This window comes from Trichomycterus rosablanca, chromosome 5, assembly GCF_030014385.1.
Source record: "Trichomycterus rosablanca isolate fTriRos1 chromosome 5, fTriRos1.hap1, whole genome shotgun sequence".
Classification (NCBI taxonomy): domain Eukaryota; kingdom Metazoa; phylum Chordata; class Actinopteri; order Siluriformes; family Trichomycteridae; genus Trichomycterus; species Trichomycterus rosablanca.
In genome coordinates this window covers 19927099-19952317 of record NC_085992.1, presented here as the reverse complement: position 1 = coordinate 19952317, position 25219 = coordinate 19927099, and the positions used below count along the sequence as shown (strand labels likewise).

The 25219-nt window shown below is 38.3% G+C and overlaps 1 protein-coding gene across 1 annotated transcript in view; it reads right to left on the bottom strand.

Moving 5' to 3' along the window:
* Positions 1 to 12634: 12634 nt before the first annotated feature.
* Positions 12635 to 25219, bottom strand: part of LOC134314383 (guanine nucleotide-binding protein G(I)/G(S)/G(O) subunit gamma-4) — a 44908-nt gene continuing 32323 nt past the window's right edge. The window contains exon 3 of the mRNA XM_062994965.1: positions 12635 to 12763. Within this exon, the coding sequence (XP_062851035.1) occupies positions 12635 to 12763 (129 nt within the window). The remainder of the gene's footprint in view (positions 12764 to 25219) is intronic.

Below are 25219 nucleotides of genomic sequence, written 5' to 3'. Positions count from 1 at the left end.
ACTCATCAGTTTGTTGTTTATTGACTTCAGTTCTGCTTCTATACCATCATCCCATCCAGACTGGTTTCCAAACCGAACACACTTGGGATTAGTCACACAATATGCTACTGCTAACAACCTCTCCCTCAATGTTAGAAAGACCAAGGCTATGGACCCAACAGTGGCTGCATAGCACCAATCCACCACCAATCTTCCGGTTGATAGCCCAAAGCTCTACCCACTAGGCTACCACTGTCCCTAAGGGTGAGCAACTTCAAGTTCCTGGGCGTCCACATAGCTAAGGATCTCACCTGGTCACTCAACACATCATACGTTATCAAAAAGGCACAACAGCGTCTCCACTTTCTCAGAAGGCTGAGGAGAGTCAACCTGCCACAGCAGCTCCTCTGTAACTTCTACAGATCGACTGTAGAGGGCATCCTGACAAGTTGCATCATGGTCTGGTACAGCAGTGCCACTGCTGCTGAACACAAGGCCCTTCATAGGGTGGTGAAAACTGCCCAGCACATCACAGCAACCGCACTCCCACCCAAACTGGACATTTACAGCAAAAGATGTCTGAGGAAAGCCAAGAACATTTCCTCTGACCCCACACACCCCAGCCACTTCCTGTTCCAGCCACTGCCATCTGGGAAGAGGTACCGGACCATTCGAGCCAGAACCACCAGATTTAAGAACAGTTTTTATCCACGGGCAGTTAAACATACCTCTAATTGCACCTGCACTTTATTGGGACTTTGTTTACTTAAACCTAAGCTGCTAATCCACTACCTCAGACCTGTCTATGCACATTATCCTTGTACCTTGTCTTTGTCTATGCACCTTTATCCATGCACCTTTTTTTTTGTGTATCTTTTGTCTTGCACTATTGTCTTTCATTGTCTACACTGGAGATGTAACCTGACAGTGTTTGGTTATACTGTACAACCCTGTATTGTATAATGACAATAAAGTTGAATTGAATAAAAATAACAGTACTATAAACAATAACACCATTGTAAACATAAGGCTAAACAAAAAGTATAAATTAGCCTGTTTTATTTAAACATCTGTGACACCTTAGAATTTGGGTATCAGCTTCTGAAGGGCAGATTTTTAGACAGACATCAAGCACAATATTTTTGCTAGACCTAGAGTGCTAAACCAGTTTGTAGCTAGCTGCTCTTAGCAATTAAAGTAAAACTGTTCAACTGTTCACCACTTTAGAGCAGCCAGTGGGCCACCCCACACAAACACACAACATAAAGAAGATGCCAAAGTCTTTCAAACCCAGATTTTCAGATCCTTTATCCTGGTCAGAATCACAGCAGGTCCTGTTCAACTGAGAAGCAATGGGTGCAAGGCAGGAATACCCTGTACAGTTCGCCAATCCATCACAGCTCTTCCACTATCCCACTTCACACATAGCAAATCAAGTGTTGATGCCCAGCTGGCCAATACCATCACTGACCAACACAACCTAATATGCTGTCAAAATAGCTCTGACAAGCTAAACATGGACTCCACAAGACAACAGAACGTCATGTATTTAGTCGGGTATTTACAGTAGTACCAGATTATTACCAGCACTTGTGAGATGGATCATCCTACAGCGCATCTAGATTCACAAGTCTTCCACAAGTAATCATCTAAATGATCTTGGGAGAAACAGGATACGTCTGTCCAGTCTATTGCTCCGATGTCCAGTTCTGATGCCTGCATGCCCAATGTATATGCTTTCAGTAGTGGACAGGAGTTAGCATGGGCACTTTGACTGGCCTGCAATTATGCAGCCCCATACACAGAAGGGGTCAGTACATGACACCATAGCCTTCATGTCCTCTGGCATAAACAGGACTTGGTACCCAACAACAGAAATTCTTCATCATATGGCCTGTGATGAAGTTTCTTTTATTGTGAACAATGACAGATGACAGTCGCCCTCGGCTTGCTCAACAGGGGTTTTTGTATCTGTTGGTCCTGGATTTTGTAAAGTTGCTTTGAGACAATGTCTATTGTAAAAAGCGCTATATAAATAAAGTTGACTTGACTTGACTTGACCTTTTATAACTGGGTGAACATTTATTTAGGCCAATGGGGTCAGATCAGAGTAAACATGACTACATCTGGCAAAAATTAAGAGAAGTTGCCAGACTTCTCCAAGAAGCAAAACAGAGGACACTGCTGACATGGATGGAGGAACTCACTGTCCCAAATTTCCACATGTCATATCAGCTGCACTGTAAACTCTAATATTGTCTGCATTTAAAAAATAAAGTTGAAATTACTTAATTTCTTACAATTAGTAGACACTGCTCTTTGTATTTAGTATGTACTATCTCTTTTAATGACCGAGTGTGCTTAATGTTTTGAGTAAAATGAACTGAAGCGAAGTGTGCATTTTTAGACTGTGAAATATTCTCACCTTCCTTCACATATTAAGTATTTACATTTAAAGTACACGTCAGTAAATTTTTCTTGTAACCATATTTTAAACAAAGAAGTTATAAGTTTTTATGGACAACCAAAACAAATTGATAGCTAGCCAAATAATTCTAGTTTAAAAAGCACTATGCAAATATTGATAGTATCAATACCAGCATTGGTATTGGAATTGGATCGATACTAGCGTGATGGGATCGATACTTTCGGTTCAGTTTCACATCGATACATTCAGTACGTTCCTCCTGTTTCATCAGAAAGTAGAGACCATGGCTGTGTTCGAAATTGCATACTTCCATACTGAACAGTACACGAAAAGTACCCGATGACCTACTGCCTGGGCAGCCGTTTTTGAGTATGCAAATGATGCACACTCACGGTCCGAGAATCTATCCCATAATTCAACTGGAGCTGCAAAGGCGTTCGTAGCAAAGAAGAAAGATGGCGGAAAGTGGAGTAAGACAAACATTAAAAATGTTATGATTAAGTACAACCCTGAATAACGTTATGAGTAGCTTTGTGGAGAACGACAGAATAAATTTTGTCTGATTTTAAATTTGTTATAACTGTGGCGATGAGACGTTATCCATCACGTGACGTTGGTAAGATGGCAGACGTAGTACGTACGAGGTTGCGTGCATACTGCACACTTGCCTACTGAAAGAGCTTACTGCTTTACCGGCCGACCAGAGCATACTGCCTCGAATCTAGTATGTACTGTTTAAGTATGTGATTTCAGATGCAGCCCATGCCTGTACAGACTACGCTCCTCTCACATCTTACTTGCTCACCCTGCTCCTCCCCTCTTGCTCTGCTGAGTTTTGTTGTCGTGCCGTCATGTGACTCAGCGACACTGAGAGAAAATACATGTACAGTAGTTTTGTTTTGTTATTATATTATTGTTTTTGATCAAAACCTCAAACTAAAAAATAAGTTATTTTTAATATACAGTCTGTATATAAGAAAATCAAAGTAGCAATTTAAGTAAACATAAAGAAAACTTTTCAATGTAATCCTTTACAGCTGTACTTTAAGGCCCTCCTGATTAGCTTAGCTTCTTATTCTATAATTGAGAGTATGACAGACACCCAGGTTAGGAATCTAATTTCTGTCACCTGTAACTGCAATCTTAATCTTTCAGTTATTACCCACAGCTTACAATCATGTGTGAACTTACTGGTACATAGACAGCACTGTTTACAAAACTAAACTCCTGTCTCACCACTACAGGAATACAGTGATAGCAAAGCTGCTGCCACTGATTTGATCCTCCAGCCAATCTCATGCTCGCTCTTTTTATCACTTAAGAAAAAGGTCCCAAGGTATTTTGATTTCTCCACTTCAGACAGGTCCAATCCCTCTACTTAAAGGGAGCACAATTAACTTAAAATCGAGGGCACTGATTTTTTTATCCAGCCAGTTCACATATATTTAAGTATATGATAAATGTTCACTTTAAAAGGAGCCAAGAGGAAAAGTCTACAGGCAACAGTGATGTAACATCAAACCCTCCATATGGGACACATTTCTAGACTCAACTGTGCCTTATTAGCCTGTTCATTAGACCTGAATAACCCACCTTAAATGACTTTGACATACAACTCTCATTTACATTCAGACAGTGACAGGATTGCTAGAAGAGTCTTTCTTCTCCATCTTTCATATGTGTGCACTAAAGCACATTTATGAGCTCATATTACCATTTTGATTAGCCAACTGTAATACCAAAACGAAGATTTTCATACAGTATCTAAGATATTGAGTAATTCCATTTACTAAATTGAGTTTACAGTTTATGTCAGTCTACAAGTAGCTCAATAGACCAGTAGTGATAATACCACACAGTGTTGCTGTAGTCAAGGTCCTAAAAGGGCCTTGCATGATTACATTAATCTTAGTATTAGTATAATGGTATAGTAATATTAGTATAGCTAGGAGATTTTTTGCCTTTTGGCTGCTTTTGTACTAAAAGCCATAGGGCTTGCCACAACAGATCAATCTGGTCTGCATTTCTGATTTTTTTTATGCCGGATGAGTAGTTTGGTTATTATTTAGGAGTATGCTCATAATATTGAAAGGCTTTTGCTTTATGCCCTGCATATCTTACTGATTTAATAATGCCATGTAGCACATCCTGAGATCTAAAGTATATTAAAATGCAGGATCCATATTATGTTGTATTATTTTAAAATCTGGGTATAAATCGTACTTGTTCAGCTGGCCATATTAAAAGCTTGCCATTAATCTGTTATTATTGTCATTTAAATATATTGTAATTTTTAATAGAAATAATATTATTACTGTTACATTTATAGAAATCACTTATTTTTGAAGAATTATATGAATAAAATTATTTCATTCAACATCAAAACAATAACAATAACATTACAACATAATATTACATACTATATGTGACAATTGGATCAAGAAAATTCCTTGTTAAGAGTTAGTATATCCCAAAACTAAAAGCTAAGTAATGGTAAGGCAAAGTCTAACAAAATATAGCAGTAATCCACCAGAGGTTTCAAAAAACCTACCAGAGGTTTACTATAATTCTCCAGAAATTTAAAGTAATCAACCATACCTCCAGCATAATCAACATGTTTAATGTAATTTGTCAGAGAAATAAAGTAACCCATTAATGCATCTGCTTAACCCATCTGCAGTTGATCATTTAGTCATTTTAAAACATTACACAATGAGCTGGTAAACCGGCAACAGATGAGGGTCTCATGATTGGGTATAAATGGAGAGTCTTTGCTAGCAAAGATGGGTTAGAGCAGGGCCGGCGCTAGGGGGGGCTGAGGGGGGCATTGCCCCCCCAAATTGTGTCTTTGCTCCCCCAAGCACAATGCAAGCAACGGCTATTTTTAAAATTATCTCTGAACCAATCACAAAAATGCATTTTGTTTTACAGTGTGAAGATATTTCCTTGCTTATTCCTGATTGGCTCTTTGAGTCATATAAAAATCGGCAGACTGCCCCAAACAGTTCAGTTCGGCAGTATATGTTCTGTTAGTGTGAGCGAGAGGCAGGTATACTGGTAAACACTTTTTTTTTACAGAATTAGTATTCTTTTGTTTTCTTTATATTTTAATTTCCCAATAATATAAATATTCTCACTCATTCCTATTTCCACGTTTGAATATTCTCAGTCTGTGTGTAGGTACATTTGTCAGCTTTGACTTAAATTTGTATTAAAGCCTTTCAAGAAATAGAGTTGTTCTATTAGTAATGGCAATTTAATTAAGGGGGCGTCTTTTTTCTCCATTTACATAATCAACATGTATTTTTTAATCATTGGGTTTTAAGTTTAAGTTCGAAAACATGCATTTTTATTTCTTTACCTCATACATCACTTTAAGCCAGTATCAATAGCTTGGCTGTCATCATTCATGCACAAATCAAGCCTTGAATATATTTCTGGCTTCAAAAACATGACTATCAACATGCCCCCTCATTAGGTTTTACTGCCCCCCCAAGCAAAGCAGTCCAGAACCGGGGCTGGGGTGATGTAGTAAACCGTCAAGTCCTCAGATGGCAGCAGATAAGAAACTGTCATGCTACAGTGATAAATATAGTCGCATGGACGTGGGAATAATTTGGAAAACCATTGCTACTTGACACAATTCACTGCTGCATCAAAAAAAATGCAACCTCAAACTCTACTACGCAAAGTGAAAGCCATACATCAATTCTACCCAAAAATGCCAATAGAAAATAAAGTGTTCTGGGCCTGAGCTCATCTCAGATGGACCCAAACTTAGTGGAAACATGTGCTGTAGTCAGATGAGTACATGTTTCAGCTTGTTTTAAAAAAAAATGGTCATCGGGTTTTCCATGCCAAAAAAAGCAGTACTATCCTGACTGTTATCAGTGAGAGGTGTAAATATATGTCATAATATAGAAGTGCACTTGCATATATGTGAAGGTACCATTAACACAGAGGTGTTCAGTGGGATTTTAAGAGAGACATGCTGCCATATCCTTTCTTCAATTGAAAATGAATGGCTGATCATAATAAAAAAAAAAAAAAAAACGAAACTATTAAAGTCAGCATTAAAGTCTTGTTAAAAAAAAAAAAAAAAGAATGGTCAAAAATTCCACTGCAAAATTGCAACAATTAGTTGTCAAACAGTTTAAAGTGTAATGTAAACATGCCTCTCTTCCAACTTTTTTTGAATGTGTTGCAGGCGTTAAATTCTAAATTTGTTTATATTTACAGAAAACAATCATGTTGGTCAGTACAAACAATGGAGACCTTTTCTTTGTACTTTTGTTAATTTGTTCAAGAGAATTAACAAATCACATATTATTGTTTTTTATTACAAAAAATGTTCAGTCAGTACAAAGTAACCCACCAAAGGTTTAGTGTAATTCAGTAGTAATCCAACAGAGGATAAAATAAATTCACAATAGGTTTAAATTAAAATTTAAGTTAAATTAATTCACCTTGGGTTTAAATCGATCCACCTTGGGTTTAAAGTAATTCACTACAGGTCCTGTAAAATCCTTGAAAAAGTATGGAGCTCAAACGCTGCCATAAGTATTTGAATCTGAATTTTATAAATTTGAAATATTTCAATCTGAATTTTATAAATTTGAAATATTTCAATCTGAATTTTATAAATTTGAAATATTTAATGGCGTAATTTATAAATTTGATATTTAACAATGCTTTTTTGTGATTTGAACTTGTGAGGTAATGACATTTGCTGTTGAAAAAATTTCATTTCAAAATCACAACTTGCAATTTTCAGATTTTAAAAATTCAGATAAAAAAAATTCAGATCTCTCAGATTCAAATCTCAGAAATACGAATTCAAGCTTGAGGTGAAACATCCGGGTTTCCCAGGAAAAACGCAGCATTTAACCAATCACAGCGCTGCCTCACCTGCGTTCATGTCTGTGGAGGAGAAATGAATCCCAATGAGGTAAGTGCATCCAAAGTGTCAACCTCAACTGACCAGATGAGTCGAACCAGGTGTGTTATGTAAATGAGGTAAAGACTGAACTCTGAAGTGCTATACGGCACACCAGGAAAGAAGTTTCACAACATTTCTGAACTCCCCGTTTTAATATGTGCAAGCAACGGAATATCCATGCCTTCCTAAACTCAGACCAGCTCATGCCAAGCAAAACTCTTAGCTAACCACTACCAACAAGCTAGCTAACGCTAACTAACCTTATCCCGCGCGTTATCACGCCACCAGCGTTACATAACGCAAAATATAAAACTTGCCGTAAAGCACGTTGAGTATTTACCAGAACTATAAATAATTAGCTGACTGTGTGGATCTGAAGAACTTTGGATGCACTTTCCTCATAGGGATTTATTTCTCCTCCACAGACATGAACGCAGGTGAGGCAGCGCTGTGATTGGTTAAATGCTGCGTTCGATCGCTCTGGAAAGTTTACTTTTCCTGGGAAACTCGGATGTTTCACCTCAAGCTTGAATTCGTATTTTTGAGATTTGAATCTGAGAGATCTGAATTTTTTTTATCTGAATTTTTAAAATCTGAAAATTGCAAGTTGTAATTTTGAAATGAAATTTTTTCAACAGCAAATTTCACCACCTCACAAGTTCAAATCACAAAAAAAGCATTGTTAAAATTCAAATTTATAAATTACGCCATTAAATATTTCAAATTTATAAAATTCAGATTGAAATATTTCAAATTTATAAATTACGCCATTAAATATTTCAAATTTATAAAATTCAGATTGAAATATTTCAAATTTATAAATTACGCCATTAAATATTTCAAATTTATAAAATTCAGATTCAGATACTTATGGCAGCGTTTGAGCTCCATAAAAAAGGCCTAGGATTTAGAAGTGAATAACACTTATTATCTAACACCCACATTAGACATAAATAATGTGGGTGTTAGATAGACTAGACAGAGATGAGCTCTGAAGTTTTAGAACAACAGTTTTATTGAGCATAGGAGGGTAGCAGTACTAACACACAAGGTTACAGCAAGCCAAATGCATTTTTTCCTTTGTCCCAAAACACCCGGACTAACCAAATATAGTCAATAGCACATCTGTGCATGTAAAAATAGCCATTGATTTACTATTGTTTGGCCCTCTGAAAATTTATAGATTGACCAATCACCAGCATTGCTTTCAGTAACAGCAGAGGTGGCTAAATTCTGGTAGAGAGACATAAGACTAGCCGGCCAGTAGCAGAGCTGGAAAATTGGTGAGCTCGAGATCGCCATACTGGTGGGCTAAAGTATGATGAATTTATGTGCTTGGATTTGTATTTGTTTAAATGTTAATTGTCAAATTTTGAGTAGATCAATAAAAATACAATTGTAAGGCCACAGAGGGCACTGTAAAGTCTATGGTGATGTAAAGCTTGTTGAATGTGGACAGTGTCTACATTAATTAATGACACCCTGATTTTTGGTGATTTTTAAGATAAATCTTTAAACCTTTTTTAAGGTAACAGTTTGGGTTTTCTTGATGGTTCCTGATGATACCGCTGACTGTAATGTGGAGAACTGCATTTCCCAGGAGGCAGTGGGCGATCATGTGTAATAAGCAGTCAATTGGACAGCGCAGCGGGAGCCTGTGTCACCAACTTACTAATAAACACCTGAAGCCAATTTATGAATTTATATATAAGCGTGATTGCAACAGAGGTACTTCGCGAGGTATTGCCAGTTTCAATCTGCGTACTGAGTGGTTTGCATGTGTTACGATATTTCAGTGTATGACCCTTTTGCTTTGTATTACAATTACGAGTTCGGTGTTCCCTTTGGACTGTGTTTTGATTGGTGACTTTGCGTGCTGACTTACTGCCTGGTTTTGACTTCTCTTTGGATCACCCCTTGTACTTTTAACTGTTTAATAAACATCTTCTGCTATCCGCGATCGTCTGTCTGTTCTGTTCACGGTCGTGACAATAATCATTCAGCCACAAAGTAATATTATTAAAATCTTTATCTTACATTCTTAGTGAGTTCAATTTAAGTTCAAGTGTATAATACCGAAAAATAATCCACCAACTAAAATGAGTGAACTTGAAATATTTTATTAATTCATCTTCACCTCCAAACAAAAAAAAGTGCATATATATACAGTGTATCACAAAAGTGAGTACACCCCTCACATTTCTGCAGATATTTAAGTATATCTTTTCATGGGACAACACTGACAAAATTACACTTTGACACAATGAAAAGTAGTCTGTGTGCAGCTTATATAACAGTGTAAATTTATTCTTCCCTCAAAATAACTCAATATACAGCCATTAATGTCTAAACCACCGGCAACAAAAGTGAGTACACCCCTTAGTGAAAGTTCCTGAAGTGTCAATATTTTGTGTGGCCACCATTATTTCCCAGAACTGCCTTAACTGTCCTGGGCATGGAGTTTACCAGAGCTTCACAGGTTGCCACTGGAATGCTTTTCCACTCCTCCATGACGACATCACGGAGCTGGCGGATATTCGAGACTTTGCGCTCCTCCACCTTCCGCTTGAGGATGCCCCAAAGATGTTCTATTGGGTTTAGGTCTGGAGACATGCTTGGCCAGTCCATCACCTTTACCCTCAGCCTCTTCAATAAAGCAGTGGTCGTCTTAGAGGTGTGTTTGGGGTCATTATCATGCTGGAACACTGCCCTGCGACCCAGTTTCCGGAGGGAGGGGATCATACTCTGCTCAGTATTTCACAGTACATATTGGAGTTCATGTGTCCCTCAATGAAATGTAACTCCCCAACACCTGCTGCACTCATGCAGCCCCAGACCATGGCATTCCCACCACCATGCTTGACTGTAAGCATGACACACTTATCTTTGTACTCCTCACCTGATTGCCGCCACACATGCTTGAGACCATCTGAACCAAACAAATTAATCTTGGTCTCATCAGACCATAGGACCTGGTTCCAGTAATCCATGTCCTTTGTTGACATGTCTTCAGCAAACTGTTTGCGGGCTTTCTTGAGTAGAGACTTCAGAAGAGGCTTCCTTCTGGGGTGACAGCCATGCAGACCAATTTGATGTAGTGTGCGGCGTATGGTCTGAGCACTGACAGGCTGACCCCCCACCTTTTCAATCTCTGCAGCAATGCTGACAGCACTCCTGCGCCTATCTTTCAAAGACAGCAGTTGGATGTGACGCTGAGCACGTGCACTCAGCTTCTTTGGACGACCAACGCGAGGTCTGTTCTGAGTGGACCCTGCTCTTTTAAAACGCTGGATGATCTTGGCCACTGTGCTGCAGCTCAGTTTCAGGGTGTTGGCAATCTTCTTGTAGCCTTGGCCATCTTCATGTAGCGCAACAATTCGTCTTTTAAGATCCTCAGAGAGTTCTTTGCCATGAGGTGCCATGTTGGAACTTTCAGTGACCAGTATGAGAGAGTGTGAGAGCTGTACTACTAAATTGAACACACCTGCTCCCTATGCACACCTGAGACCTAGTAACACTAACAAATCACATGACATTTTGCAGGGAAAATGACAAGCAGTGCTCAATTTGGACATTTAGGGGTGTAGTCTCTTAGGGGTGTACTCACTTTTGTTGCCGGTGGTTTAGACATTAATGGCTGTATATTGAGTTATTTTGAGGGAAGAATAAATTTACACTGTTATATAAGCTGCACACAGACTACTTTTCATTGTGTCAAAGTGTAATTTTGTCAGTGTTGTCCCATGAAAAGATATACTTAAATATCTGCAGAAATGTGAGGGGTGTACTCACTTTTGTGATACACTGTATATATATATATATATATATATATATATATATATATATATATATATATATATATATATATATACATACAGTATATGCTAAAGGAACCATGTCATTTCAGGCTTCTTAAATTAAACCATTTATAATCATTGTATCAAATTTTGCATTTTGTAAATTGTTATAAATCATTTATGTAAAACATCACAAAGCCTTATACCAATACATTTACATTTTGCATTAGAGATATACGTATAAATACAGTGCCAAACTAGCCACTTCAGAAAGTAACTTATTAAACCCAATTTAAATCAAGTTAATTCTAAATTAGCCTAGTATATAGTGTACTTTGCATGCTTCCATTTAATGTCCAGCTTCTTAGAAATCCTTGCAGATATTTGTAGTTTATGCTCACAGTAGTACCCCTTGAAGTATAATACACAAAAGAAACACCAGCTATCAGAAGTGCTATTCATTAAAGAGAATGTCACTTAGGTACAAATCAGTAAATGCTAAACTAAATACACTTAATGTTGTGCTTTTTTAGAGAATTAAAACATGGTTTAATACAGTCAACACAGTCAAACCATCACAGTACACAGTCCTTGGCACTCTAGTTCTACGTAGTTAGCTTTTTTATCACACACAATCAGACAAAACATGCTGGTGCCCAGTTTGGCTTATTAGTTTAAATCTTTATTACTCATATCTCAGCAGTTGGGTCAGTAAAAAAATCACAACATATTAATTAATTAATTTAAAAAAAAAAAAATTCTTTATGACTGTACTACTTTGGAAACTGAAAAGATGTACACAGTGCATTTGAGATATATTACAGACTCTAAGATTTTACATAATACTGTGTTTTTTTATTTAGAGATTAATGGAATAAACATTACATCACCTGAAAATCTATTAATTGTTATTATGTTTAGACTTAAACTTTCCCTTTATTTCTAAAACAGGACATTACAGGACTTGTTTAGTATTCAGTTTAGTAAGTATAATATGATTGCAAGTCACTATGTGGTACAGTACATATGTTGTGCAGAAAAGTTTTAAAACTGAGTGAATTTACCATGGAATTTTGATCACAGATAGCTCAAATGTTAACTTTTGCAGTTCACTAAAATTACTTGTTTGAGTCTCCTTTCTATCCTTGGCAATAGCATAGTAAGACAAAGAAATTGTCATTTTACAAACAAAAAATTTTGTAAGCCACCCAATAGTCACCCTCTCACCAAACAGTTATTTTATTTACTTGACCTGCTATACACAAGTGGTAAGTATTTTGACAAGACATAAGTTCTGATCGCCATCTGAATAACTTTAGCACCACCACCCACCCCATTTCTAAATTCAGAAAAAAACCTTCCAATAAACCCTGTCCTTTTTCAAGCCACCAGAAGGGAGCTGACCCAACAACACATGTGGTTGTTACTTAAACTAGGCTTAATGCTAGCAGCCAAGAGTTGCATGGTTGGAGGCTTAGTAGCATCCTTTTCTCAAAGTATGATACAGTAAAACTTCTTCTCCCGAAACGGATTCTCAGAGGCAGGCATTGGAATGATCAGTGGGTCCTCTCGTATATGTGCTTCGCAGTAAGCCATAAGATCTGCTGCTGCTTTGGACACCTGCAATCACAACAAATGAGCTCAGATAGCAGATCTCAGAATCATACAGGCACTTCTTAGTAGGAGGTTTGATTGTATAAATGTATAATGCTTCACATGTATATGTGTGTGTGTGTGTGTGTGTGTGCGTGCGTGCGTGCATGTGTGGTCTGTATGTCTATATTCTTTTGCTCTATTTTTGATCTCTTTCTAATTCTTTAACAATACGCTTCCATGCCTACTACTATTATTACTAAGACTAAAGAGATTTAAATAAACGGCAAGCAATGAGGACATGTTTTTATGTACATTATTATTACATGTATCATTTTATGTACACCCATAAAAATGATACCCATGAACACTCAAGCAACACATGATAATAAAAAAAGTAATGGTTTACATGTAACCATGGTTCTAAAACTTCAAAAGTCATCACAGAAAACATATCACACAATGAAGCAATGTTCTAAAAAGCTTAAAAAATACTTTGTATTGTGTTAATAGAGCTGATCAGTAAATAGTGAAAATGCACATTTAATGACTAATGTCTGTGCCAGGGGCGGCTCGTTCCTTCGATCGGGCGACGCACCACCAAAGGACGAAAGGGAAGAAATGTTTGTATCACAGCTGTGACTGTTTTGGAGTCTGTCTTGCCTCGGAATATCGTAGTCCAATCAGCGTTGAGTTGTGTTCCGTACAGTACCGCCCCTTATGAGATTGCTCATGTTAAGGCTCTTTTTTAAACTGCAATACATTCTGAATGAGTTCCGGGAGGGCACGCACTTACGATCTCATCAAAATGACTACCATTACTTCAGTTTGGAGCAACTCCATCGTGTAATCAGGATAAATTAGCAACTTAAGAATTAGGGCCACCCAGACCAAATGTAAACATCAAGCAAGTATCTACAAAGGGGGGGAAATCATATAAGTTACAAGTAAATTACAAGTAAGTAATGTAATTTTTAAACTGTAAATTGTGATTGCACTTATTGTATCTTCCCAATTGTTGAATTGTACTTCTTTATTCATTGCACATCAGCCCAGATGCCAATGTTTATTCTGGATCTGCTGCACCTAAAATAAAATGCTATCTGATGAAGACTGAATTAAATTGTTAGTGTGAAGGCTTTACTTAATTTTATGATTAATGGTAAAGCTGGTTAGTTATTTGTGAGGGCAAACTGACAGATGACTTAAGATGTTAATTATTTAAACTTTAATTTACCCATTGAACGGGTCACCTTGGCCATCATCGCAACAATTGCCCCCCCGAGAGATTTGGCAGGAGCCGCCACTGGTAATCAGGATAAATTAGCAACTTTAGAATTAGGGCCACCCAGACCAAATTTAAACATCAAGCAAGTATCTACAAAGGGGGGGAAATCATATAAGTTACAAGTAAATTACATGTAAGTAATGTAATTTTTAAATTGTAAATTGTGATTGCACTTATTGTATCTCCCCAATTGTTTAATTGTACTTTTTTATTCATTGCAAATCAGCCCCGATGCCAATCTTTATTATAGATCTGCTGCACTTAAAATAAAATGCTATCTGATGAAGACTGAATTAAATGAAGGCTTTACTTAATTTTATGATTAATGGTACAGCTGGTCTCTCTTCATGTTTAACGTTATTTGTGAGGGCAAACTGACAGATGACTTAAGATGTTAATTATTTAGGCTTTAATTTACCCATTAAACGGGTCACCTTGGCCATCATCACAACAATTGCCCCCCCCTGAGAGATTTGGTAGGAGCCGCCACTGGTCTGTGCATTGGTGTAAACATTTTGTAGGAACATTTAAGTACAAAGAGTAGAGCAATTGTTCTATAGGTGGCTTGGAATATAAATGCATACTTAATTCTATTAGCATGAAATGTTCAACAGAAACCACCCGGGGGTAGTATGGTTTTGGAGAATATCGTCAACTCCACAGATATCGGCATTTGCTAGTAAAAAAATTTTTGATCATTACTTGTCCCTTTGATCTTTCAATTATTACAATTACAATGATTATATGAAAAATCTAGATCTTATTATAAAATATTGTGGCGACGGCAAGACATACTTGTCTTACTCTCTGTAAAACTGTTTGTCAACTAGCATTGTACATTATTAACTACATTCTCTGTTGTTTTACCCCGAGGGCATTCTGATGGAAACCTGTTTACCCGCTGAGGTTAAGGATTAAAGTCGAGACTGCCGGGACAACGATGCTGCTCCTGTCAGATGTGACGGATCTGGAGTAATTGCAACGACAAGAAATCACTACAGACTTTATTGAAGACTAGAGCGGATAACAACTCTATTATAATTTAATTGTTTATTTATCTATTTATTACCAGTTATGACTTTTAGATCATTTAATTCTGTGTTTGTATGATTTGTGTAAATCGTGTATTTATTTAAAGTATCCTCCAGGCCACCCAAGAAGGATGGGCCCTGCTGAGTCTGGTTCCTCTCAAGGTCTCTTCCTGTAATTTTCAGGGAGTTTTTCCTTGCCACAGTCGCCCTCGGCTTGCTCAACAGGGGTTTTTGTATCTGTTGGTCCTGGATTTTGTAAAGTTGCTTTGAGACAATGTATATTGTAAAAAGCGCTATATAAATAAAGTTGACTTGACTTGACTTGAAGGAAACATAATGCTCTTGCTCTTAGGAGAGGCCTTTTTAGCTTTTTTTTTTTCAGCTTTGTTATTTAGGAAAAAAATAGCTATTGTGTGAATTACAAATTGTAATTCACACAATAGAGGCCAGATCTGCTGTACGGTAGATTCCTCCCACTAATTAAACAAGCGACAATGAGCACATAGGTCATTATGTACAACACACTTAATGAAAAGGGGACTCAATTCCACTCGAACACTAAGAGCGCTATGCACTACAACTCTTCAAACACATCTCACTCTACACAAACGCTCCTAAAACAATTCAACCATTAATCCCGTTTAACCCTTATCACTGTTTTAGCCGTGGACATGCTGCATCATGGAATACAGCACACCCACAGCCTCAAGATGGCTGCCTGCTTACCTTTCTAACTCAGCAAGCCGGCCGCTCGCCACACAGCCCCCTTCCCATAGGCCAACCGTCCTGGTGGCCCCAACACGCAAAGCATCCCAGCAATCACAACACCAGCATCACTATCACAACAATACTCTGCATGGGGAAGTTGGCAAGGTATTAGGGCAGAAGCTGCGCCCACCAAGGCCAGGCAGGCTGTGGCAGCATATCGCAGCCCACAGAAGTTGGTGAGGGCTCAGTCTCTGCCTCAGCCAAGCGTACCAGTCTATCATGGAGGACGACTGCTGTGCACCGTCACATGCAGACACGGTAGATGACATCAGAAAGACGCTCAAGCACGATTTAAGAGCCCTCCTAGGTGCTTTGGAGCTTGAGGTTAGGCCCTATACGGGGTTAAATGGCCATATCTGGGCTCTTCCTGACACCTCACGTCGTAGGCCCTCTTCTGATGATTGTTGGTGCCCCTCTGCTGCTGCTGGCAAATCTGGTGTATGGCATCCATCCTGCCACTCAATTTTTGCGCATAAGGCAAACACCCAACCAGCAACTCTCCAAATGTCCACTAGGGTGCGAAGCTCCCACCTGAACATCACCATGAAACCAAAAAAGCACTATGGGCTACATCTCTTCAAACACATCTCACTCCACAAACGCTCCTAAAACAATTCAAATGTTAATTCAGTTTGACTATTAGTTTTTGTGTATGTAAATTTTATTTAAGTCCAATTAATATAAATCATCCTTCAGGCCACCCATAGAGAATGGGTCCCTGCTAAGTCTTTTAAGTTCCTTTTAAGGTTTCCTCCTGCAATTTGAAGGAATTTTTTTTTTTTTTCCACAGTTACCCCTGGCTTTCTCAACAGGGGTTTTGGTCTGTTGGTCATAGTCTGTTGCTGTAGTTGCTTTGAGACAATGTATATTGTAAAAAAATCACTATATTAATAATTTTTACTTGACTTGTTTAAATGTAAAATTAAATTATGAAAATAGTGTGTTGTTTTTTGGGCCACTAGGGTGATGCAGTGGTAAAACACACCACAGCTGACATCTCGAACTTGCAAGTTTGAATCTCAGCTCTGTTACTGACAGGCTGGGTTCCTATATGGACATTGATTGGCTTGTCTGCAAGTTGAGGGATAACGAAGAATGGTGTGTTTTTCTGTTCGCAAAACAGATCCTCATATAAACTTGCCTTGTGCAGGTAAGAAAAAAAAAAGCACTGCATAAGAGTTGAAGGGGGCGTGTGACCTCTGTCATGGCTCTCCTCTGTCAGCAGTAGAGGCCTGCATCAGTAGAGATGAGATACAATCAGGGAAAATGAATGCAACTAAACTCGGCAGAAAATTTAATTTAAAAAAATCACAAAAATAGACCACATAAACAATTTTTTTAGGTGGTTGCTAAGCTATAGTTGCTATGGTAGAGCTGGCATTTACTAATATGATACCAAGTGGCTGCTAAAGTACTGCTAGGTGGTTGCTATGGTATGTTGACTGGTTGCTACGGTGTTGCTAAGTGGGTAGCAGGATATAAGGAACACCTGAGCATTGTACAGCCCTCAGTCCACATCTGGCCCTTTGGCTGTCCCCAGCCGGCCCGCATGGGGTCAGTGGTAATTAGAAATCAGACATAAGTAAGTGTACATTATACATGCAATGCAATAGCATAGGTTTTTTTTATTTTAAATGTTTGTGCGTGTAATGTTATGTTTGTGCGTGTGTGCGAGTGTATCCAGCTTCACTGTAATGTGTTGGTTAACAGAACTGTGAGTGCGATTGATACAAAATGTATGAGTTTTTAACAAGGCATAAACTCGACAAGACAAGTATTTATTTACTCAGATGTAAAGCAGAGTGTTCAGTTTGTGGAGAACAGACCACTGTTAGAATTACATTTTCAATTGCTATTGTGGTATAACACACAGAGAAATACAAGAACTTGAACGATGCAGTCACATTGGCCACATCTGAAGCTTTGCTAGCACAACTGTAAAAGCAACAAGGACTTTTGTATCAAGTTTTACACATTCAGGACTGGAGCAGTCCAGAACAACTTTGTGATATCCAAAAAGAATATCCAACAAGGACTGAAAACAGCAAATAAGGTAATTAGACTCCAAACAAAATAGTAATTTGTGTAAAGTTAATATAAAACCTGCACATTTTGTTCAGAATTGTTTTTGTGAAAGTTGATTAAATAATGAAATGTGTTTTTACTCTGCCTGCTTCTCATTTTCACTGGTTTATTGTAATGTCTGTTCTAAACAGTAACTGCTCATTAAAACATATATTTTACTGCCCTTTTAAAGAGATATTGAGTGGAATTAAGTTCAGCCTATTGGTTAAAACAGTCCCAGTTTCTCATGTGGCTCCATGCAAAATTGCCCACCCCTGATATAGGGGGTTGATTGCTAAGTTGTAATTAAGTGGCTGCTAAGGTGTTGCTAGGTAGTTACTAAGGTTTTGTTATGCAGTTGCCAAGGTGTAATGAGGTTGCTATGCTGTTACTAGATGGTTACTCCATTGGTGCTAGTCAGTTGCTATGCTAAGAGGTTAGTTGCTTAGGGTTGCTAAACTGTTGCTAGGTCATTCTTAATGTGTTGCTAGGCAGTTGCCCAGATTTATTGGATGGCTGCTAAACTGGTAAAGATGGTTGCTAGGATGTTGATTGCTAAGGTGTAGGGGTGCAGTTGGATGCAAAGGTGTAGTCAGGTTACAACGCTGGGTTGCTACTAGGTAGGTGCTTGCGAGGGTGCTGGTGGGTGTTTCTCATGTGTTTGGTGGGGGCCAGTGATAGCTCAGTGGTTAAGGTACTGGACTAGTAAACAAAAGGTTGCCGGTTCAAGCCCCACCACCACCAAGTTGCCACTGTTGGGTCCTTGAGCAAGGCCCTTAACCCTCAATTGCTCATTGTGTTCTGCTCATTGTGTAAGTCGCTTTGGATAAAAGCGTCTGCTAAATGCTGAAAATGTAAATGTAAATGTTTGCTATGGTGTTCAAGGTGCCTGCTAAGGCAAGTATCTATGTGGGTGAATACTTAAGATATGTGATTTAATTATTAGGCTAATGAGGTAATTGTTGTTAAGGGGTATTTTGCTGTTTGGTTAGTTGTTGTTGATGGGTTATATGGCTATTGGGGTAGCAAGTATCTATGTGGGTGAATACTTTTGTTAAGATATGTGATTTAATTATTAGGCTAATGAGGTAATTGTTGTTATGGGGTATTTTGCTGTTGGGTTAGTTGTTGTTGATGGGTTATATAGCTGTTGGGGTAGTTGTTGAGGGCAATTTGGCCTGAGGGGAAACTTCCTGTGAGGTAGCTGAGGCTGAAGGGGTATTTATCTGTTGGGGTAGTTGTGGTTAAAGGTTATTTGGCTGTGGAGTAGTTGAGGTTAAGTGGGTATTTAGATTTTGGGTAGTTGTGATTGAGGGGTAATTGGACGTGGTTTAGTTGGAGTGAAGGAAAATTTTGATGTAGGGGTAGTTTTGGTTTAAAGCTACTAAGCTAATGAGGTAATTGTTGAGTGGTATTGAGTTGTTGGAGTTCATGGGACAGTTGTTGAGGTTTATTGGTGGATGGATAATTTGCTTTGGGGCAGTTGGGGCATAGGGGTTATTCAGCTGTTGTGGTATATAGGATTGAGTGGTAATTGGCTTTGGGGTAGTTAAGACTAGCGGGCTATTTAGCTGTTGGGGTTTTTATGGTTAAAGGTTACTAATGGGGTAGTTGGGGTAGTTGTGAACAATTTAGCTGATAGAGTTGTTGAGGGGCTGTGGGGTAATTTTGGTTCATGTATAATTGGCTTTGGTGTAGTTGAGGCTGAGGGGTTATTTAGCTGTTGGGCTACTTAGGATTGAGATGTTATTGGCTGTGATGTAATTAAGGCTAAAGGGGTAATTTAGCTGTAAAGGTTATTAGGGTTGAGGGGTAATTAGCAGTTGGGTAGATGAGGCTGAGTGGTTTTTAAGCTTTTGGGGTAATTAGGGTTGAGGGATAATTGGTGGTGGGTTAGCTGATGCAAGGAGGTTATTTAGCTGTTGAAATAACTAGTGTTGATGGGTAATTGGAGGTGGGGTCATTAAGGTGGAAAGGTTATTTAACTGTTAAGATAATTAGGGTTGGCTGTAATTGGTGGTTGAATAATCAAAACTGAGGGGGGTGTTGGTGTGATTAGGGTTAATGGGCATTTGAGGCTGAGTTGTTATTTAGTTGCTGGGGTTGGGGTAGATGAAAGGCTAGTATGAGGGCAAGTATATTGTGTGTGCAAGTATGTATTTGGTGGGGGGTGTGAACTTTCAGAGACGTGATTGTGTGTGTGCAAGTACACAAACGTCCGGCAAATGCTATTGTGTTGCCAAGGTGTACTTGTTGGATGTTAAGGTTTTCTTTGGTGGTTGCTAAAGTATAGCTAGATGGTAGCTGTGGTAACAGGTTGTTGATAAGTTGGTTGCTAGTTACTAAGATGATACCAAGTGGTTGCTAAGATGTTGCTAGGCAGTTGCTCTGGTAGCAGCTTATTTGCGAATGTGTTGAGTGTTGCTAAATTTGCTAATCAGACAAAAAATAGGCATAAAAACAAGTGTGGCAAGTGAACAGGTGCGCATATCCAAAAGCTGTATACAAGCTGTGATGTCATCAACAGAACAGAAGGAACAATTTATAGTTGGAACAGTGTTGATATCTGTGAATAATGCAAAAAAAAATGGATATAAAAATAGGCGTGGCGAATGAACGGGTGCGCATATCCAAAAGCTGTATACAAGCCACAGTGTCATCAACAGGACGAACCATTTAGAGTTGAAACAGCGTCAATATCTGAAAAAAAAAAAAAAAATGGGTAGAAGTGAATAGGGCCAAAAAGGGTTATAACATAGGTGTGGCAGGTGAATGGGTGCGAGTATCCAAAAGCTGTATAAAAGCAGCGAGCGAACGATTAAGAGTTGAAACGGCGTCAATATCTCAAAAATGTAAAAAAATTATGGAAGTAAATGGGGCAAAAAAATTGATATAAAAACAAGTGTGGCTGTTGAACGAGTGCGGGTATCCACAATAAAATTGCGGACGAAGAAAGACAGTCAAAAAATATGGAATAAGAAAAAGAAGAAGAACTAGAGGTGCATTTCCTAAAGAAAATGCAAGTGTGATTGTAGATCAGCAGTGGTAGGTGTCCGAATACTTTTGGTCATGCAGTTGGTGGCGTCCGAATACTTTTGGTGATGTAGTTTGTACAAACGATTTAGAGTTGAAATAGCGTCAATATGGTGGAAGTAAATAAAGCAAAAAAAATGGGTATAAAAATGGACGTGGCAGGTAAACGGGTGCGCCTATCCAAAAGCTGTATACAAGCCGTGGTGTCATCAATGGCACAGATGATTAATAGTTGGAACGGCATTGATATTCTGAATCAAATGAGAGTGTAATTGTAACCTGTGCAAGCATGACAGTACATGTTCTGATACTAAATACGTAAAGTAATTTGTAAGTATTGATCAAGACCCTGGATTCATTAAAAAAAACCCAGGCTGCTTTGTTTACCTGGAGTGGTCTGCACAACAACCTGAGGCAAAGACGGAGGCGCTGTATGCAGAAGCGGAAGCGTGGCACCTGCGGTAAAGCTAGCAATAGGCTAAGAGATAGCCACCATTTCTGCTGGCCAATGTCTACACATGGGAAAATAAAATGGTTTATTTCAGGTTGGATTTAACAACAAAACGGAACATTAGAGACTGCTGTGCTCTAGCTTTTGCTGAGGCCTGACTAAATGAGATTGTAATGGACGATGCCAAAAGCATGAAGGGGCTAAAAACTTTCCGTGCAGATAGGGGAAGCGTCGTGATCGTGGTAAAAAAATGTCGTGGATTGTGCGTGTACATAAATAACAGGTAGTTTGATTAACAGGTAGTTAATGAAAATAGCCTTGAAATTTTGACAGTTAAATGTTGCCCCTACTCTCTTCCAATGAAAATTCTCTGTTATTACTATCATTGCAGTATACACCAACCCCCCAATGCCGACACAAATGCAGCCTTAAACATACTATATCACTCCATGAGTGATTTATAATTCTTATATCATGAGGGGTGTATTAATTTTTACTGGGGATTTTAACTTGGTAAATGCTTTTACAAACATGTGGATTTTGACACAAAGGGAGCCAACATTTTAGACCATGTTTATACAAACATTAAAGGGGCATTCAAGGCCACCCCTGCCCATACTTTGGCTCATCTGATTATATCACTTTAATGTTGATACCATCATACAGACCCCTGCCCTCCAGACGAGTGAGGGTCTGGCCTGATTGAGCCATGTCTGCATTGCAGGATTTAACTGTTCTGACTGGTCTGTTATTAGGGAGGTTGTCACCAAGGACCAGTATGTTGATGGGGTATGCTGAGGCTGTAGTGGGCTACATTTACAAATAAATAAATAAGTGTCACGAAGAAAATCATGGTGGGGGCAAATCAAAAACTGTGGATGACCACTGAAGTCCTAAAGCAAAAACACTGCTTTTAAATTTGGTGACACAAGTGCCCTTAAGTCTACAAGAGCTAAGTTAAACAAGGGTATCAGGGTGGCAAAATGGCAAAGAGAGCCAATGAACAGAAAACCTTCAGGACAAAGACACCAAGAGGCACCAAGAGGATGTGGCAAGGAATACAGTCCATTTCAGACTATAGGGCTGTTCTTTGTTTCTGTGATGACAACACTGACTTCCACAATAACCTAAATAATTTATTGAGGTCTGAGGCATTAAACAACATACCAGCATTGAAAGCCACTCCACACCACAAGCATTATAATCAGTATTGACCCAGCTAATGTACACCGGACCCTGAGAAAAAGGCAAGCAGTCAAGCAGGTCCCGACATACTGCCAAGCCAGGTGCTTAAGGAACCTATAGATCCTGTTTTTTCAGATTTTCTTCTTATTTTTAATACTGCATACACATTTCCTGTATCTTCTGGTTGTATTCTAATAAAGAAAAATAATTGTCATTATACTATTTCCAAAGCAACAAATCCAGTGGTGGCCTAGGACTTCTGCGTAGTATGTGCAGAACATAAAAAGAAGAACTCACAATTGCAACCAGTTTAAATAAAGAAAAGATGACTCAATCGTAATAACTGTATTTACCACTGTGAGCATGGAGAAATGAAAAAAGAGCAAATAATTTTCTAAGAATGTGAGAACAGAAATGTGCAAAAGTATGGACAATCTTAAGGCTACAAAGTCCATCTCCAGATAACTTAATATGTCTTCAAGGCACCCAGGTGGTGCAGTGGGATAATCCGCTAGCACACCAGCGCTGGGATTCTGACCTTCAGAGTTCGAACCTAAGCTCTGCTACCAGTCTGCTGGGTGCCCTCTAGTGGGCATAATTGGCAATACCTGCAGCAGACAAAATTGGCCATTAAAAGTCTGCCGGGAGGGTGAAAGACTGGACTGAAAAGTGGGTAAGGTCTTTGACGCTGTGTAAAGACTTTGGTTAGTAGCCCAAGGCTAACTGCAACAATTTTCAAGGAGAAATACAACTTTTGAAAAAAGTGCAGGGGTGCCAGTATTTTTGGCCATGACTCTATTATGCATTTTACATTTCACTATTACATATACATTTACTGACATTGAAGAAAAATATGTATTATTCTTATTTCTGTATTTGTACACCTCTGTTGTGGTATATCATTTTGTGGGTGTTAAATCTCTTACATTTACTGAGAGACGAATAAGTTTTTCATTGTTCGCTGATAGTAATTAATCCCTCTCTAGTCATACAATAAATATTCACAAATGTTGAAACGCTGAAAAGAAAATTTGTACCCATTCTGATTCTGTCTCAATTTTTTCATCAGCAACATATCCAGAACATACAATTTTAAAACTTGTGTAACATAGAATGTTAGTAATAAAGTTTTAAATACACAGGTTTATGCCAACACAATTTGCACTTTGCACACACTTTTTGTACCTTGTTTGATTATTCCAATTAAGTTTCAGGTGTTCCTGCAAACAAATCTGAAGGTCTGCAGTATGGAGTCACTGTCACATTTTTTTTTGTTTCAAAACAGGGGAAGGTTAGGACTGCAGACAGGCCAAAGACCTTTCACGAATACTTTTGCTTTTGTTCCAAATCATAATTACAATCAACTGTTAGAATCGCATTATTATTAAGATGTTGCATTTTTATAAAGAAATACAAATGTAATTTTAAAGTACAAAAGCAGGATCCACAAAAGGCTGAGTCTTTAAGGAGAAAAGGTGAGTAGAGGATCTCCAGTGAGAATGTGTGAAGAACCTTGATACAAAAAAAAGTGTTGTGAGAAGGAAGAACAAAATTACAAAATGGTAAATGCTTTACCATCCCAAGTTTTGGAATGTGTTGCAGGCCTAAAATGTAGAAATGTATGTATATTAAGAAAATATCTTGGGTTCATCTATCTGCAATTAAATAAAAAAGTTAATGTAAGAAAAACTGTTTTTTTCCTTTTCTTGCATTTTCCATACTGTTCTGGGCGGCGCAGTGGCTAGGTGGGTAGCACTGTTGCCTCACAGCAAGAAGGTCCTGGGTTCGATCCCCAGGTGGGGCAGGCCGGGTCCTTTCTGTGTGGAGTTTGCATGTTCTCCCCGTGTCCGTGTGGGTTTCCTCTAGGTTCTCTTCAGTTTCCTCCCACAGTGCAAAGATGTGCAAGTAAGGTGAATTGGAGACACTAAATTGTCCAAGACTGTGTTTGATATAAACTTGTGGACTGATGAATCCTGTGTAATGAGTAACTACCGTTCCTGTCATGAATGTAACCAAAGTGTAAAACATGACGTTAAAACCCTAATAAACCAAACTAACCATACTGTTCCAAATTTTCTGATTTTGGGTTATAAAACAAAAATAACAATAAACAAAGCAGAAACATTCTGTATGTATGTTTGTGATAGATATCAGAAATAATAGCTTAGTAAAGCTTTAATACAGTGCCTCCAAGGGTATTCAAAATGTATTCAATGTATTAAATGTATTTTGAAATGTATTCAAAATGTACCCTCGGTTTAGTAATCCGTACCCTCGGTTTAGTAAACCGTACCCTCGGTTTAGTAATCCGTATGTACGGTTTAGTAATCCGTACCCTCGGTTTAGTAAACCGTACGCACGGATTTGTAAACTGTACTCTTAGTTTTAAAGTCCGACCGTGGTCACGCTATCTGCGCTACAAGTTTTACTGTGCGCCTACACCCCGTTTTACGGTAATACAGTTGTGAAGCATTGAAGAGGATAAAGCGTCTCTTTACATCTTAACATACTATATATTAGATATAATAATTTAATAATATATATATATTTATATATATATATATATATATATATATATATATATACATACAGTGGGGCCAAAAAGTATTTAGTCAGCCACTGATTGTGCAAGTTCTCCTACTTAGAAAGATGAGAGAGGTCTG